The following is a 17,249-nucleotide window of genomic DNA, read 5'->3' on the forward strand; positions in this document are numbered from 1 at the left end:
TTGGGCAAGGGCCCAACCACTTGGGTGCCAGGCAAGGCCAATCGGAATGAGTTTTCCCCCCAAAAATTACAGAGAGAAATAGTCCTGTTCCATCAGCTGACCAGGTGGCTGGTCTCAAACGATCCCACAAGTGAAGAAGCCAGATGTGGAGGTCCTAGGCTGGTTACACGTGGTCTTTAGTTGTGAGGCAGGTTGGACGTACTGCCAAATTTTCTAAAACAATGTTGGAGGCAGCTTATGGTAGAGAAATGAACATTCAATCTGCTAACAGCTCTGGTGGACAAACTTGAGACATCTGTGGCATTGTGCTGTGACAAAACTGTACATTTTAGTGGCCTTTTATTGCGTATAATGCCAGGTGGATGGATTATCTTGGCAATTAAATGTCACTAATAAGGATGTAAACCAATTAGTGTGCACAATTTTAGAAAATATTTTGTACAGATGTAACATTTCTGGGACCCTTTATTTCAGCTCATGACACGTGGGACCAACACTACATGTGCATTTTTTAAATATTTTTGTTCTGTATAATTATCACATTGCTGATTGTTGCAAAACGTTTTGCAACAAACCATTTACTCAAAACGGAAACTCGAAGAGTTTCTATTGGACAAAATCAGGTAGGTCCCTCCCAGTTTCGTTTGCTCCTTTTATTTATGGTTCTGAAATGGTAAACGGTTTCCGTAATGAATTACACCCCTGGCTTACAAATTGGTAGCTTGAAATAGCCGACTTATCCAATAATACCATTTGATGCTGATACAATGGCATAAATTAATGGTAGTCTGCTAACGTAGCCTAAATCTAGTGAAGAAGTTAGTTATGTAGTATATACGTTTGATTAGTTGCTGTATATACAACCTCTTGTCACAGGGTTATTCTGTGAAGCAATTGACACAGGACACAAACCAGCAACCACTGCTAGTTTACTAAATGTTCTCAATACTCGTTAGCTACTAACAAACAGATGGAGCTACCAAAATAACTAAGTACCGCAATACTGCTGGATTGTGTGTCAGCATGATTCGTAGGCCTAACTTGCTAGCTGGCTGGCTAAAAACTTGACCACCACCAACGACGTAGTAAGCAGTCAGGCCCCACTGAAATGTGCATTCACATAACACACGTTTTGACGTTTATCGCGGAAATGTCAGCTCCTGTAACTAATAGCATAATTAGCTTATGTTCATTTTCAAACGTTGGCATTATATTTGCTAACTAAAATGTCGACTGAATAAATCACCGACCTGCCCAAATTCTGTCGTCCGGCCCCAGCGGCAGCACCACCGCCGGGTTTGCGATTACCACCGGCCTGCTTCATTGACATTATCCCATAAACGACAACGTTTGCGGTGTGTTCCTAATATCTCAAAAACACTATACACTGTAACCAAATGATGAAAAGATAATGTTAGGCTGAGTTAGCGAGCTAGATAGCTTTTTTTAATGACCGCTAACGTCAACTTGCTAGTTTAGCTACTCGCGCATGTGATTCAAAACCTTAGAGAACCTTGCTAGCTATTAGCTTATTTAGCAAATAGCAGGCTAGCTAAGGTATGTGTAATGCCTATTAAAATAGAACAGTTAGCTATCCTCTTTAAAAATAAATGACTTGAACCTCCGGTCAATTTATTTTTCGATTTGCTCAAACGGGATTTTCTCCGATTCTCTCTTCGTTGCTAACAGCGAAAGGAGCAGGTATAACGTACGCCGGCTTCTTCTTCTTTGAGGTTTGTTGGCAGACCTCCGCTCAGTGTATTGTCGCCACCTACTGTACGGGGTTGTAAAATATCCCCAAAAACAAAAGATGTCATACACCTACTTTCCTGGCACAACCTGTTAAATCAAACACAACGTACGCAATCTGCTTGCGCATGTCATGATTAAACTGATCATGCCCTCGATGCAGGTGTTTGTTGGATATATTGTTACGGGGCAAACCGTGACAATATATCCAACTAACACTGGCTTCAAGGGCATTATCACTTTTATACAACGGGTTACCAACATATTCAAATGATGATCGACATATTTTCATTAAACGTTATTTTTCTCAATTTATTCGCACTAGTTCATCTTTCCACAATATATAGTCCCGACACAAATCTAGGGACGTAGGCCGTCATTGTAAATAAGAATTTGTTCTTAACTGGCTTGCCTAGTTTAAAAAAAATAAAGGTTCGATAAATAAAAAGAGACGCGACGCAGTCGTTCGTTATTTTTGTTCTGTATCTATAGACGCGACCCAGTCGTTCGTTCTAACTGTTCCGTTGCCATACTGACTGGCAACGTTCTTATCCCTTGCTTGCTAACTAGCCAACTACGGCTAATTTACAATCATGTCAAAAAGTTCAGCCAGAATAACAGCAAAGTAGGCGCATTTGCATTTGTTTAAGCTGTTTTCGAGTTAAGGTTTAGTTGGAAACATCCATAACAATGAGTTTATGATGTGCGACTTTGTCTGGCAGAAAAAAAAAGTGCTCTCTTGTCAGGACACAGTTCAGACAAAAGAAAGACAATCCATGGCGTTCATTTGAGCTGATTTTAATCAATTAAACCATACATTCGCGTTGTTATCCACCAACAGCTGACGTAGCTATAACTACTTATTGTGTCGCATGTATCTGTACATTCCCCTGGATTGTGCATTGGTTGAAATATCTGCTACTACTTCTGCTGCCTTGCTTCAGCCGTTTGGGTGTTGTGCCGAAAAGCTCCCCTTGACAGAACCCACCTTCTAATTTCCTTAATGTTGTGGCTATTCAAATACTTTGTGTGGCACACATCAGAGTCAAATACTTTATAAATGTATGTGTGTTATATTAAACATAGTGGAGGGAGTAGGGCGGCACTTTGCCGGGGACGGCACCGGGTGACCCCGGGTGCGGGAGAGCGCTGAAGAGGTGGTGTTCGCCCAGGGCGCCAGACAAGCTAGAACCGCCACATACACTTGAAACAAATAGCCAAAACGAAAACTGCAGACAAAAATGCTTTCTGCTAGTAAGATCAGTGAAATGTAGGCTAATCTGACAACGGAGTGAAGAGCAGAAATCTCAACTAGCAAGCAAGTCGCAGCAATGAAGAACGGGGGGGATTCTTTGAGATGGTGCTGCAGTGTTCTCTGTTTTCCGCCAGGATGTTGCTTCAGCGTTTTCTGTCTGTCAGTGACGGACGCCTGTAGATATAGAGCGAACCTTCGTACCGATGCCCACTCACTGACATAATTAAATCAGGTTTTTATTTTATTAACTTGTCACATGCGCTGAATACAACAAGTGTGGGCCTTACCTTGGAATGCTTACTTACAAGCCCTTAACCAACAGCGCAGTTCAATAAAGAGTTAAGAAAAGAAAATAATAATAACGAGGCTATATACTGACAGCGAGTACAGGTGTTGTGCCGAAAATCTACCCCTGACAGAATCAACACCGGTACCGAGTCAATGTGCGGGGGTACAGCCATTGACCAGTTTCTGGACTGTGTGGTCCTGATGCTGTGATTTGTATATGTAATGGTTCACAGCCTATAAATGACAAAAGAAACGGTGCAGAGGTAGCCTTGAAATAACATAAGGTATATGCATGTTACGTACCGGACAGACGGCTAGCCAGCTATTCTCAAAATATTGGATTACCAATTTGAGCGGTGAAGTCTCAGTTTGCAGCACATTTTCACATGGATGTATATAGACTGAACAAAAATATAAATGCATCACGTAAAGTATTGGTTTCTTTATCTGAGGCAAGTAGCCTAGTGGTTAGACTGTTGGACTAGTAACTGAAAGATTGGAAGATCAAATCCCTGAGCTGACAAGGTAAAAATCTGTTGTTCTATTCCTGAACAAGACAGTCAACCCACTGTTCCTAAACTGTCATTGAAAATAAGAATTTGTTCATAACTGACTTGCCTAGTTAAACAAAGTAAAAGATGCCAGACATTTCCATATCCACAAAAAAATGTTTTTATCTCAAGTGTTGCATCCTTCCTCTGCTGCCTCAACAGTTTATACATGTTTATAAAACCTTTTAATCCAGCCTTTGTGGTTTGGAAAGTGTAGCGACTATTATTGCTTTGATTTATTTATCAAACAAACGGGGTTTTGGAAAAGTAGGTATTTTTCTCAAAACAATCCTATCTGGTGGATGTAAAGTGTAATTTTTTTCCACACATGGACTTAGAGCTTGATACTTCAGACAATGAAAAATGATGGATAGCTAATTAAAATAAGAAAATACCTTTATGAATTATGAAGCCTTTATATGCCTTTTTTCAATACATATATATATATTTTTTTTAAATCATAAAATGTGACGTTAGCGACCAAATAAGTTGTTCTCGGCAATTATCCAAAAACAATAAGCTGAACAGGTGTAATGAACGCATGTAAAAATATGCCCATAACACACGTTCTAATCACCTGTAAATGAACACTGAACAGGTGTAATGAACGTGTGTAAAAAATGCCCATAATAAGCGCTCTAATCACATGTAAATGCACACTGAACAGGTGTGCATTTACCTTAAGTTGTTTTTTTTAGTCTTTTAGTTTGAAATTGTTATTTTTTTGTTGTTTTTATCCTATTATGTTTCTTTTGTAGTAAATATTTCTGTTTTTAGTTTCATATTTCTTTCCTGTGAAGTATGTGCATTGTGTTGCATTCATGTCTGAAATGTGCTCTATAAATAAAGTCTGATTTGATTTATTACTTTGTTCCAGAATAAATGGCCTTTGGTTCAGGTTCTTCCTCCACTGCAGCTTCCTCAACAGTTTATTAATTCCTTTGTAAAAACAATATTTTCATCCAGGCTTTGTGTCTTGGAAAGGGTAGTGACTATTAAAACATTAATATAATGAAACAGATGTGGTTTTGTAAAAGTAGGTACTTTAGTCAAAACAACTCCATCTAGTGGATGTATAGTGTCATTAGAATGAGTAGGAAATCACTATTCAAGCTGGAGGAACATATTGTTTCTATAAAATAATGAATAAACGATGGAAGGGATTTGTTTTCACATGGCCTTATAGCTTGTAACTTCAGAGGCAAAATTGTTGAAGTATAAAAATTAAAAAAGATCAACTGTATTCGTGGTGTTGAACTCTAGAATGGCATTTACTTGTCATCAAAGGGAGCCTGTAGCGCAGTTTGTCAGTTGGACCCTTTTCTGATGTCAATGACAACAGAATTTGGTTTTATTACTCACAATAAAAAATAATAATAATACATTCTGGATTAACAAAATAAAAATAGCATTAAAAAAAACACAAAAAGAGCCAATTTTCTTTATATATATTTTTTTATTTCACCTTTATTTAACCAGGTAGGCAAGTTGAGAACAAGTTCTCATTTACAATATGCGACCTGGCCAAGATAAAGCAAAGCAGTTCGACACATACAACGACACAGAGTTACACATGGAGTAAAACAAACATACAGTCAATAATACAGTATAAACAAGTCTATATACGATGTGAGCAAATGAGGTGAGATAAGGGAGGTAAAGGCAACAAAAAACAAACAAAACAAAAAAAATATATGGATTACACAATGATTAAAGACACAACATGCATCCCAAATGAGTCCATGGCCCAGAGGGCCAGATTTCACACATTTTCCCATTTTAGCGTGGCAAAATCTAATGACAATTTTCATTAAGGCCCATGTCTGTGGGTTATGTTTTGGTCTGATAACCACATTTAGCTACCTAAAGTGTTTATCACTGGCATTGGTTATTTGGACCAACATAACTGAGCATAGCAAAATAAGGCAATTGATATGTTATTAACTTGAGGTATGAAATAATGTATAACATAATTGGAATGTTAATGACATCTCCATGGGTCCATCTTGGGGGATCAAAGGTCATACCTGTGTGCATTTTGGGGTATATTGATGAGACAGAATGGGCAGCATTGGGATGTGCTTTATTATCACGTCGTACCAAAGATGATATCTACACCAAACTTCCCACAGAACACAGAGACCCATTGGAAAAGTTTCATAGAGTCATTATAGATTTAATGTAAAATCTGTCACAACAGCCTATTTTCAAGTTGGCCCCCATCCATTTCAATGTGGAGGAACTGAATAGATTTTTCAGGGCATAAAATAAGATCAAATTCTTATTTTCAATGACAGTCTAGGAACAGTGGGTTAACTGCCTTATTCAGGGGACAAACAACAGTTCTTTACCTTGTCAGCTCAGGGATTTGATCTAGCAACCTTTTGGTTACTGGCCCAACGCTCTAACCACTAGGCTACCTGGATGAGAGATGTAAGGGGTGCGGGGCTAGACGTTACACACCCACTATAGTGTTACAGTGCATCCTACCCGTGAGAGAAATCCCAAACAGTGCAGCACAATTACTCTCATACTCATGTCTCCCATAGCATTGATACAGAAACAGACGACTGCACGGACATGGATACACATGCACGCACGGACCCACACATACATACACATACACACAGAGTAGAACATTGAGACACAGGAAGTGACTAATATTATACTAGTCAAAGGAAAGACTGACAGTGTAATAGAAAATTAGCTTGAGCGTTTGTTCCATATGATTTCAATCACTTTCTGACTGCAACCCTTTTGATTTAAACAAAACCTTAAATGCATGTTTGCCCATGGTGGAAGTGGTCAGAAAGTGGCTTGTGCCATCGGTTGAGGCACAACACTGCCACAACACAAGTCCTATGGAATGACCCTGAGGTGAGTCAGAGGAACAATTTGATTAACACAGAACACTGCAGGTAATGAAGCATGAACTATACTTACAGAAACCCAACAACAGGGTTGCTACAGATAGGACAACACAGTCTCAACAGAGAGCTGGGAATTATGTTTGAGAAAATCTCCTGTTGAAAATGTACCTCTTTCTGAATTCCAATGACATAGAACGTTTTCCCTTCAAACTTCTAATTGCTGGAACAAAATTCATATTTGTGTAACACATACAGCTAATCCAAAACCATGATGACAGACTGTATGATAATCCTCTTGACAACATAATGAACCAATGCCAATATTCATGAAGTCCATTCCAGCTCATCCAGTAGACTCCTGCCAAGACTCTACTGTATTACATCCAATCTCACTCTGCAGTACTGTACAGTGTACTGTAAATGCATGGTGACACACTGACTCAGGCTTAAGCCACAGCTGCAGCTCATTCCCGAATTAAAAGGTCTTTCTGACACAAGCAGAACAGATAAGTGAATGCTCAGACATAATAAATGAAATATCTCCTTTAATCAGCTTAGGTCGATTTGATACCCTGGCTGTTACCTGTTCAAACAGTGAGTCACAGAGAGGATGAGAGGGAAGCAGAGGAACACCGTCTCCATCACAACTGTCACGTTCTACTCATTAAACCTATCAGTCCCGAGACCCAAGCAAAAATGGGCTTTTCATTTACGTCCTGGGAATTCCTATTATCTATGTAGAAGAACCCCTTGCCTTCGAACTACTCTTGTGTAGTTTGTGGGCGTCATAGATCAAAACATGTTACATGTGCATGTCCAGCTTTTCATAGATAGCTTTTAATAGTTTTAGCTCAAACCATTCGGACTACAGATGTTTGTTTTTTTAAGCCCCGGGCCCTTTCAGGATCCATCCACCCTTGTCTCACAAACGCAGGTCTAGCTCAGCTCCCATTAATCAAACAGACTACTGATTGGTATCTACAGATGCAGAAGACATAGACAAAGCCAATGGTACAGAAGTCTGTAGCTCAGACATACCAGCGTTATGGTGGGACTCATTGAAAATAAAGGTGAGCGTTTGAGGGAGAGGTGGTGGGAGTTACCTTGCAGGGGTGAGGGTCCACTCCGTTACCTCTCTAGAGTTTGTGCTCTCTGGAGGAGACGAAGCTCTGCCAGAGCAGAACACTGCCTCCTGTGGAATAGGAGGCCAGTTAGCAGCAACACTGCAGGTGGGTACTACACAATGGATTTATAGCGGGCAGTTATAACACAAGTGCTTTGTGTTTGAGGTGAGTGCTACATAAACACAAATCATCTCTATCATTACTTAATGTCAGAGTAATATAACAATACCGTTGAAATATATTCTAATGTTAGCTTTACATTTCTCTTGTTTTCGTTGGCCCAATGTAAGCCCGTCCCTAGATTGCCGGAGGTGTTGCTCAGCATCTTGTATTTGGACTAATGACAGTCTACTTAAAAAATTAATGGGGCACCATCCTTTTTACATGGATGATACATTGGAGATATATATACATGCCTGGACTATTTCCATTTTGGGGAATTTCTTGTATAACGGGTTAAAGTTATGTATCGCAACCCTTATGTAATATAGCGACAAAACTAGGACCTGCCTTGTTGATAGTGTTTTTAGGAAGGCAGAGCAGCACTTTGTTATGGACATACTTCTCCCCATCTTAGCTACTATTGTGTCAGTATGTTTTGACCATGACAGTTTACAATGCCTGGACTATTTACAATCCAGGGATACTCCAAGCAGTTTAGTCATCTCAACTTGCTCAATTTCCATATTATTTGTTACAAGATTTAGTTGAGGTCTAGGGTTTAGTAAATGTTTCGTTCCAAATACACTGCTTTTAGTTTTAGAAATACTTAGGGCTAACTTATTCCTTGCCATCCACTCTGAAACTAATTTCAATTAAGTGTTGCAGTCATTTCAGTCACTTTAGTAGCTAACATGTATAGTGTTGAGTCATCCGCATACATAGACACTCTAGCTTTACTCAAAGTTAGTGGCATATCGTTAGTAAAAAAATTGAAAAAAAAACAAGGGGCCGAAACAGCTACCTTTGGGAATTCCTGATTCTACCTGGATTATGTTTGAGAGGCTTCCATTAAAGAACACCATCTGTGTTCTGTTAGACAAGTAATTCTTTATCCACATTATAGCAAGGGGTGTAAAGCCATAAAACAGATGTTTTTCCAGCAGCAGACTATGATCGACAATGTCAAAGCTGCACTGAAGTCTAACAAGACAGCACCCACAATAATTTTATCATCAATTTCTCTCAGCCAATCATCAGTCATTTGTGTGAGTGATGTGCTTGTTAAGTGTCCTTCCCTATAAGCTTACTGAAAGTCTGTTGTCAATTTGTTTACTGTGAAATAGCATTGCATCTGGTCAAACACCATTTTTTCCAGAAGTTTATAAGGGTTGGTAACAGGCTGGTTGGTCGGCTATTTGAGCCAGTAAAGGGGGCTTTACTATTCTTGGGTAGGGGAATGACTTTAGCTTCCCTCCAGGCCTGAGATAACACACTTTCTAGTAGACTTAAATTGAAGACATGGCAAATAGGAGTGGCAACATCATCTGCTATTATCCTCAAAAATTTTCCATCCAGATTGTCAGACCCTGGTGGCTTGTCATTGTTGATAGACAATCATTTTTTCACCTCTTCCACACTGACTTTACGGAATTCAAAAGTACAATTCTTGTCTTTCATAATTTGGTCCAATATACTTGGATGTGTAGTGTCAACGTTTGTTGCTGGCATGTCATCCCTAAGTTTACTTATCTTGCCAATGAAAAAGTCATTAAAGTACTTGGCAATATCAGTGGGCTTTGTGAAGAATGATCCATCTGATTCAATGAATGATGGCTTTTTCCCCCAACATTTCTTTATATAATTTATCTTTGTTTCATAGTATAGTTTATTTTTATTTAATTTATTTAATCTCTCAACCATAAAATTTTTCAATTCCTCATCAATCCAAGGGGATTTAACAGTTTCTACAGTCATTTTCTTCATTGTTGTGTGCTTATTAGTAACTGGAAAAAGCAATTTCATAAAGGTGTCAAGTGCAGCGTCTGGTTGCTCCTCATTACACACCATAGACCAGCAAATATTCTTCACATCATCAACATATGAATCACTACAAAACTTATTTTTGTATGACCTCTTATACACTATATTAGGCCCAGTCTTTGGAACTTTGGTTTTCCTAGATATGGCTATTATATTGTGATCACTACATCCTGTGGATGTGGATCCTGCTTTAAAGCAAAATTCTGCAGTATTAGTAAAGATGTGATCAATACATGTTGATGATTTAATTCCTGTGCTGTTTGTAACTAACTTGGTAGGTTGACTGACAACCTGAACCAGGTTGCAGGCATTGTTTTTTTCTTGAGTGCGCACCTTGATGATAGACAGTCAATATTTAAATCACACAGAAAATATAATTCTCTGTCTATATCACATACATGATCAAGCATTTCACACATATTATCCAGATACTGACTGTTAGCACTTGGTGGTCTATAGCAGCTTCCCACAAGAATGGGCTTTAGGTGAGGCAGATGAACCTGTGGTTCTGGATATAGACCGCAACAACGCCCCTGTTGGCATTTCTGTCTTTTTGGTAGATGTTATAACCATGTAGTGCTACCACTGTATCATCAAAGGTATTATCTAATTGAGTTTCAGAGAATCAGAATATGAATGTCATCTGTTACAAGCTGTAACGAGTGCGTTGAGAGTCTGGAAGCAAGTTCAGGGAGTGTGTGTTTTATTAATAAACTCAACTAAATACAAAACAAGAAACACAAACAACGCACAGACATGACACTGGAGCAGAAACAATGAGGAAGGGAAAGTAACCAAAAGGAGTGACATATATAGGGCAGGTAATCAAGGAAGTGATGGAGTCCAGGTGAGTCAGAAGATGCGCAGGTGGGCATAACGATGGTGACAGGTGTGTGCCATAATGAGCAGCCTGGTGACCTAGAGGCCGAAGAGGGAGCACACGTGACACAAGCAAGTTATTGACTTCATGGACCTTGTTTCGCAGGCTGCATATGTGCTATTTTAAAACTTTTATGGGATGCTTGGTTGTTTTTAATGCTTTGCTGGGGAGATTATCAGAAGTAGACTTACTCATGTTATTTATATTGGAGCTGATAGTGCAGGGTGAGCTGCACAAAGTGATCTTCCTACTAGGGCACACCGCCTCAGTGCTAACAGTGTAACTCTGGATCATAGGCTCATGATTACTGCATACAATAACTGTATGATAAACAGAAGTATTTGGTGCAATTAGGGGTACATAAATTTAGTTATTTACATTGTGTTTGCCAATGCCCCTAGGATCATGTACATTTGATGCAACATTATGATGACTCATTGTCACAGTTGTAGGGATTAACTGAGCTGGTCTTAGATCATTGAACAGTCATTGTTTCAATGCAGCCTTGAAATGTGTGGACAGAGTCCAGGAGCCAAGATGATTTGGATGGACTCCGTCATTCCTGTAGAGTATCTTCTCTTTCCAGAAGGTGTCAAAATGATCTACAAAAGTGACTCTAGTTGAGCTACAGTAGTCCTTTAGCCAGATGTGTAATGCCAGCAGTCTGATTAATCTTTCACAACTGCGGCCCAACGATGGTACTGGACCTATAATGATTGACCGTTGTTTGTAGTCTTTTACTGCTGAAATCAGTTCTTTAAAACCAATTTTGAAATGTTTCAAGTTAGCCCTCCTGATGTCGTTTGACCCCCCCACATGTATTACGACAGTGTCAGCTCCTGGCATCTGTCATAGAACAGTCGGAAGCAGGCTTGTGATGTCCTGTACTCGTGCTCCTGCGTAGCACAGGGTTTTTGCCTTGGGAACTGAGATGTTTCTCACCATAGAGCTGCCTATGATGACAGCTGGTGATATTGAATGGGCCGGTCTCTCAGGCAGCCTCATGGTCTGATGAGGGTGGGAGCTCCGAGGATCTGAACCCGAGGTAGAAACCACCGGAGAGGGAGACAGAACCAAGGACGAAGATGCAGGTACCTCCGGATCCCATCTTGAATTGGAAGCCCCCAAGGATGATGGCGCTGGAACCTCTGGATCCAAAGCTGTTTCTGGTCTGTGTCAGATCAGGGCTCAACATCTCCATGGAGACCCCCGTTACCAGAGGAAGCTTTCTTCTACTTCCACGGTGAGTGACTTCCAGTTGAAGTTGGAAGTTTACATACACCTTAGCCAAATATATTTAAACTCAGTTTTTCACAATTCCTGACATTTAATCTTAGTAAACATTCCCTGTATTAGGTCAGTTAGGATCACTTCTTTATTTTAAGAATGTGAAATGTAAGAATAATTTGAGTGAATGATTTATTTAATCTTTTATTTCTTTCGTCACATTCCCAGTGGGTCAGAAGTTTACATAAACGCAATTAGTATTTGGTAGTGTCAGGAGTTCACCTAGGGGTGATGATAGGGGCTGTACAAAATGTTTGATGTATTATAATAATTGATTATGCTTATGTTGTATTAATTGAAGGGGAGGGGTTATAAGACCCCACCCTCCTTACATTTATAGGCTCCTAGACTACAGATTAATAATATATATGTTTTCATTATAGAGGTTTTGTATTGTTCCACAGTTGTTTTCTGGTCTCTCTGCCTCTTATAAATGGACCCCTCTGAGAAATGTGTGACTGAGACAGAACTCTGCAGGGGAGTGTAGGGGATAAGAGACTAGTCAGACATTCCACAATAAATCAACTTTTGGGAGTGGACATGTATTGCCTAGGCCTTAGAAAACACTGGAGCTATTGTATATCTCTTGCATGTTTATATAGCTGTGTATGCATGGGCTTGGTCTGGAGAGTAGAAGGTAATGACGTATGCAGTGACATCACAAGGGTTGGATATCGGGTTTAATAAAATAACTTGGGACCTTTTTTTGCAGAACTTACTCGGAAACATGCGTGCTATGTTCCTGGTGTCAACTTCTGTCTGCAATTGCATTAATAAAGTTTTTTATTTTTATTTAATTAAAGATATTGACAAGGAACAAGGAAACTAACCAACAGTAGCATTGACTTTAAATTGTGTAACTAGGGTCAAATGTTTTGGATAGCCTTCTACAAGCTTCCCACAATAAGTTGGGTGAATTTTGGCCCATTTCTCCTGACAGAGCTGGTGTAACTGAGTCAGGTTTGTAGGCCTCCTTGCTCACACATGCTTTTTCTGGTCTGCCCACAAATTTTCTACAGGATTGAGGTAAGGGTTTTGTGATGGCCACTCCAATACCTTGACTTTATTGTCCTTAAGCCATTATTGCCACAACGTTGGAAGTATGCTTGGGGTCATTGTCCATTTGGAAGACCCATTTGCGAGCAAGCTTTAACTTCCTGACTGTTGTCTTGAGATGTTGCTTCAATATATTCACATCATTTTCCTTCCTCATGACGCCATCTATTTTGTGAAATGCACTAGTCCCTCCTGCAGCAAAGCACCCCCACAACATGATGCTTCCACCCCTGTGCTTCACGGTTGGGATGGTGTTATTCGGCTTGCAAGCCTCCCCCTTGTCCTCCAAACATAACGATGGTCATTATGGCCAAACAGTTTTAGTTTTATTTCATCAGACCAGAGGACATTTCTCAAAAAAGTACGATCTTTGTCCCCATGTGAAGTTGCAAACCGTAGTCTGGCTTTTTTATGGCGGTTTTGGAGCAGTGGCTTCTTCCTTGCTGAGGAGCCTTTTAGGTTATGTAGATATAGGACTCATTTTACTGTGGATATAGATACTGTTGTACTTGTTTCCTCCAGCATCTTCACAAGGTTCTTTGCTGTTGTTCTGGAATTGATTTGCACTTTTCGCACCAAAGTAAGTTAATCTCTAGGAGACAGAAAGCGTCTCCTTCCTGAGCGGTATGATGGCTGCGTGGTCCCATGGTGTTTATACTTGCCTACTATTGTTTGTACAGATGAACGTGGTACCTTCAGGTGTTTGGAAATTTCTCCCAAGGATGAGTATATGCAGTATACATATATAGTATATACAGTGTTTTGTACAGGGTATAGTACATGGTATGGTATATACAGGGTATACGATTTGTGGCAGTCTGCAATTTTTTTTCTGAGGTCTAGGCTGATTTCTTTAGATTTTCCCATGAAGTCGAGCAAAGAGGCACTGAGTTTGAAGGTAGGCCTTGAAATACATCCACAGGTACACCTCCAATTGACTCAAATTATGTCAATTAGCCTATCAGAAGCTTCTAAAGCCATGACATAATTTTCTGGAATTTTATAAGTGAAGTAATCTGTCTGTAAACAATTGTTGGAAATATGACTTGTGTCATACACAAAGTAGATATCCTAACTGACATGCCAAAACTGTAGTTTGTTAACAAGAAATGTGTTGAGTGGTTGAAAAACAAGTTTTAATGACTCCAACCTAAGTGTGTATAAACTTCTGACTTCAACTGTACATATCTCACCCTTTTTTGGGGGTAGGCTCAAAATTACTTACGTTAGTTTTGGCATAAAATTGGCATAATTTTTTTTTTAAGTGTACCAGTTACACTTAAGGACAAAAATGCTTGCCGCTGCGCCATACAGGTTACAAAAAAGCAGGGAAAACATCTTTGACGTTCTGATGCCATGTCACGTGGTTTATGAACTGATAAACAAACATTGATTGATTCAACAAATCACTTTCTATTGAAATCATACAAAATTCTTGCTACCAACGCAATTCTACTCGCCTTCGGAAAGTATTCAGACCCCTTGACTTTTTCCACATTTTGCTACGTTACAGCCTTATTCTAAAATTGATTGAATCTACACACAATATCCCATAATGATGAAGCAAAAACTTTTTTATACACTTTTGCTAATTTATTACAAATAAAAACTGGAAATATCACATTTACATAAGTATTCAGACCCTTTATTCAGTACTTTGTTGAAGCAACTTTTGCAGTGATTACAGCATCAGGTCTTCTTGGGTATGACGCTACAAGCTTGGAACACCTGTATTTGGGGAGTTTCTCTCATTCTTCTCTGCAGATCCTCTCAAACTCTGTCAGGTTGGTTTGGGAGTGTTGCTGCACAGCTATTTTCAGGTCTCTCCAGAGATGTTCGATCGGGTTCAAGTCCAGGCTCTGGCTGGGCCACTCAAGGACATTCAGAGGCTCCTGTATTGTATTGGCTGTGTGCTTAGGGTTGTTGTCCTGTTGGAAGGTGAACCTTCACCCTAGTTTGAGTTCCTGGTCGCTCTGGAGAAGGTTTTCATAAAGGATCTCTCTGTACTTTGCACCTTTCATCTTTGCCTCTGTCCTGACTAGTCTTCCAGTCCCTGCCTCTGAAAAACATCCCCACAGCATGATGTGGCCGCCACCACCATGCTTCACCGTAGGGATGGTGTCAGGTTTCCTCCAAACGTGATGCTTGGCATTCAGGCCAAAGAGTTCAATCTTGGTTTCATCAGACCAGAGAATCGTGTTTCTCATGGTCTGAGTCTTTAGCTGACTTTTGGCAAACTCCAAGTGGGCTGTCATGTGCCTTTTACTGAGGAGTGGCTTCCGTCTGGCCACTCTACCACAATGGCCTGATTGGTGGGGTGCTGCAGAGATGGTTGTCTTTCTGGAAGGTTCTCCCATCTCCACAGAGGAACTCTGGAGCTCTGTCAGAGTGACCATTGGGTCATCTCATCCCGGGAAACCAGCTCTAGGAAGAGTCTTGGTGGTTCCAAACATCTTCCATTTAAGAATGATAGAGGCCCCTGTGATCTTGGGGAACTTCAATACTGCATAAATGTTTTGGGACCCTTCCCCAGATCTGTGCCTCAACACAATCCTATTTCGGAGCGCTACAGACAATTCTTTCGACCACGTGGCTTGGTTTTTGCTCTGGCATACAACTGTGGGACCTTATACAGGTATGTGCCATTCCAAATCATGTCCAATCAATTGAATTTACCACAGGTGGACTCCAATCAAGTTGGACATCTCAAAGATGATCAATGGAAACAGGAGGCACTTGAACTCAATTTTGAGTCTCATAGCAAAGGGTTGAATACTTATGTAAATAAGGTATTTCTGTTTTTTATTTTTAATAAATTAGCAAAAATGTCTTAAAACCTTTTTTTCCGTTCTCATTAAACAGTTACCAATAACGACCAGCAGGAGATCATGTGCTGTAACTATACACTGTAAACCCCAAGGCATTTATGGCTATTATGGCTGGTGAAACCATTCAAATATGGTTCTCAACACGAACTATCAGGTCCTTCTTAAGTATTTCTTAGCAATTACATTTACTTTTGATACTGAAGTATATTTAAAACTAAATACTTTTACTGAAGTAGTATTTTACTGGGTGACTTTCACTTTTACCGGAGTCATTTTTTGTTACATTATCTTTACTTTTACTCAAGTACTATTTCACATTTAGTTACGTTACATCCTCTTTCTAAAATTGATAAAATAAATTGATAAAATCTTCCTCTGAAGAGGTGTAGCAAGGATCGGATCAAGATGCGGCGTGGTAAGTGTCCATGGTTTTTAATATGAAACCTCAACATGAACATAAATACAAAACAATAAACGTGAACAAAACCGAAACAGTACCGTGTGGCGAACTGACACGGAAACAATCACCCACAAAACAACAGTGAAACCCAGGCTACCTAAGTATGATTCTCAATCAGAGACAACTAACGACACCTGCCTCTGATTGAGAACCATACTAGGCCGAACACAGAAAACCAACCTAGAAACACAAAACATAGAATGCCCACCCAACTCATGTCCTGACCAACTAAAACAAACAAATAACACAAGAACTAGGGTCAGAACGTGACACAATACCCCATAATGACAAAGCAAAAACAGGTTAAGACATTTTTGCTAATTTATTAAAAATAAAAAATAGAAATAACTTATTTACATAAGTATTCAACCCTTTGCTATGAGACTCAAAATTGAATTCAAGTGCATCCTGTTCCCATTGATCATCTTTGAGATGTTTCTACAACTTGATTGGAGTCCACCTGTGGTAAATTCAATTGATTGGACATGATTTGGAAAGGCACATACCGGTCTGTATAAGGTCCCACAGTTGACCATGCATGTCAGTGCAAAAAAAAAAACAAGCCATGACATTGAAGGAATTGCCTGTAGAGCGCAGAGACAGGATTGTGTCAAGGCACAGATCTGGGAAAGGGTCCCAAAAAAGTTCTGCAGAGTTGAAGGTCCCCAAGAACACAGTGGTTTCCATCATTCTTAAATGGAAGAAGCTTGGAACCACTAAGACTCTTCCTAGAGTTGGCCACCCGGCCTAACTGAGCTTTGTATTTATTGTTGCTTTAATTAAGTTTTATTACTTTCTCTTTCTCTATTTTCTCTTTCTCTACATTGTTGAGAATGGCCCCTAAGTAAGCATTTCACTGTTAGCCTACACCTGTTGTTTACGTAGCATGTGAAATATACATTTGATTTGAGTGAAACA

At 39.7% G+C, this 17,249-nt stretch overlaps 1 protein-coding gene across 9 annotated transcripts in view; it reads right to left on the reverse strand.

The window, feature by feature from the left end:
* LOC112263422 (ataxin-2-like) overlaps positions 1–1,741 on the reverse strand; it is a 33,120-nt gene extending 31,379 nt beyond the window's left edge. For 6 of the 9 annotated variants that reach the window (XM_042330715.1, XM_042330712.1, XM_042330714.1 and 3 more), the window contains exon 1: positions 1,251–1,741. In XM_042330715.1, coding sequence (XP_042186649.1) covers positions 1,251–1,330 — 80 coding nt within the window. In that variant the 5' untranslated portion in view covers positions 1,331–1,741. The remainder of the gene's footprint in view (positions 1–1,250) is intronic. The other 3 variants (XM_024439608.2, XM_042330721.1, XM_042330717.1) reach the window with 1 other exon arrangement.
* Positions 1,742–17,249: the final 15,508 nt, after the last annotated feature.

The sequence above is a fragment of the Oncorhynchus tshawytscha genome, linkage group LG12, assembly GCF_018296145.1.
Source record: "Oncorhynchus tshawytscha isolate Ot180627B linkage group LG12, Otsh_v2.0, whole genome shotgun sequence".
NCBI lineage: Eukaryota > Metazoa > Chordata > Actinopteri > Salmoniformes > Salmonidae > Oncorhynchus > Oncorhynchus tshawytscha.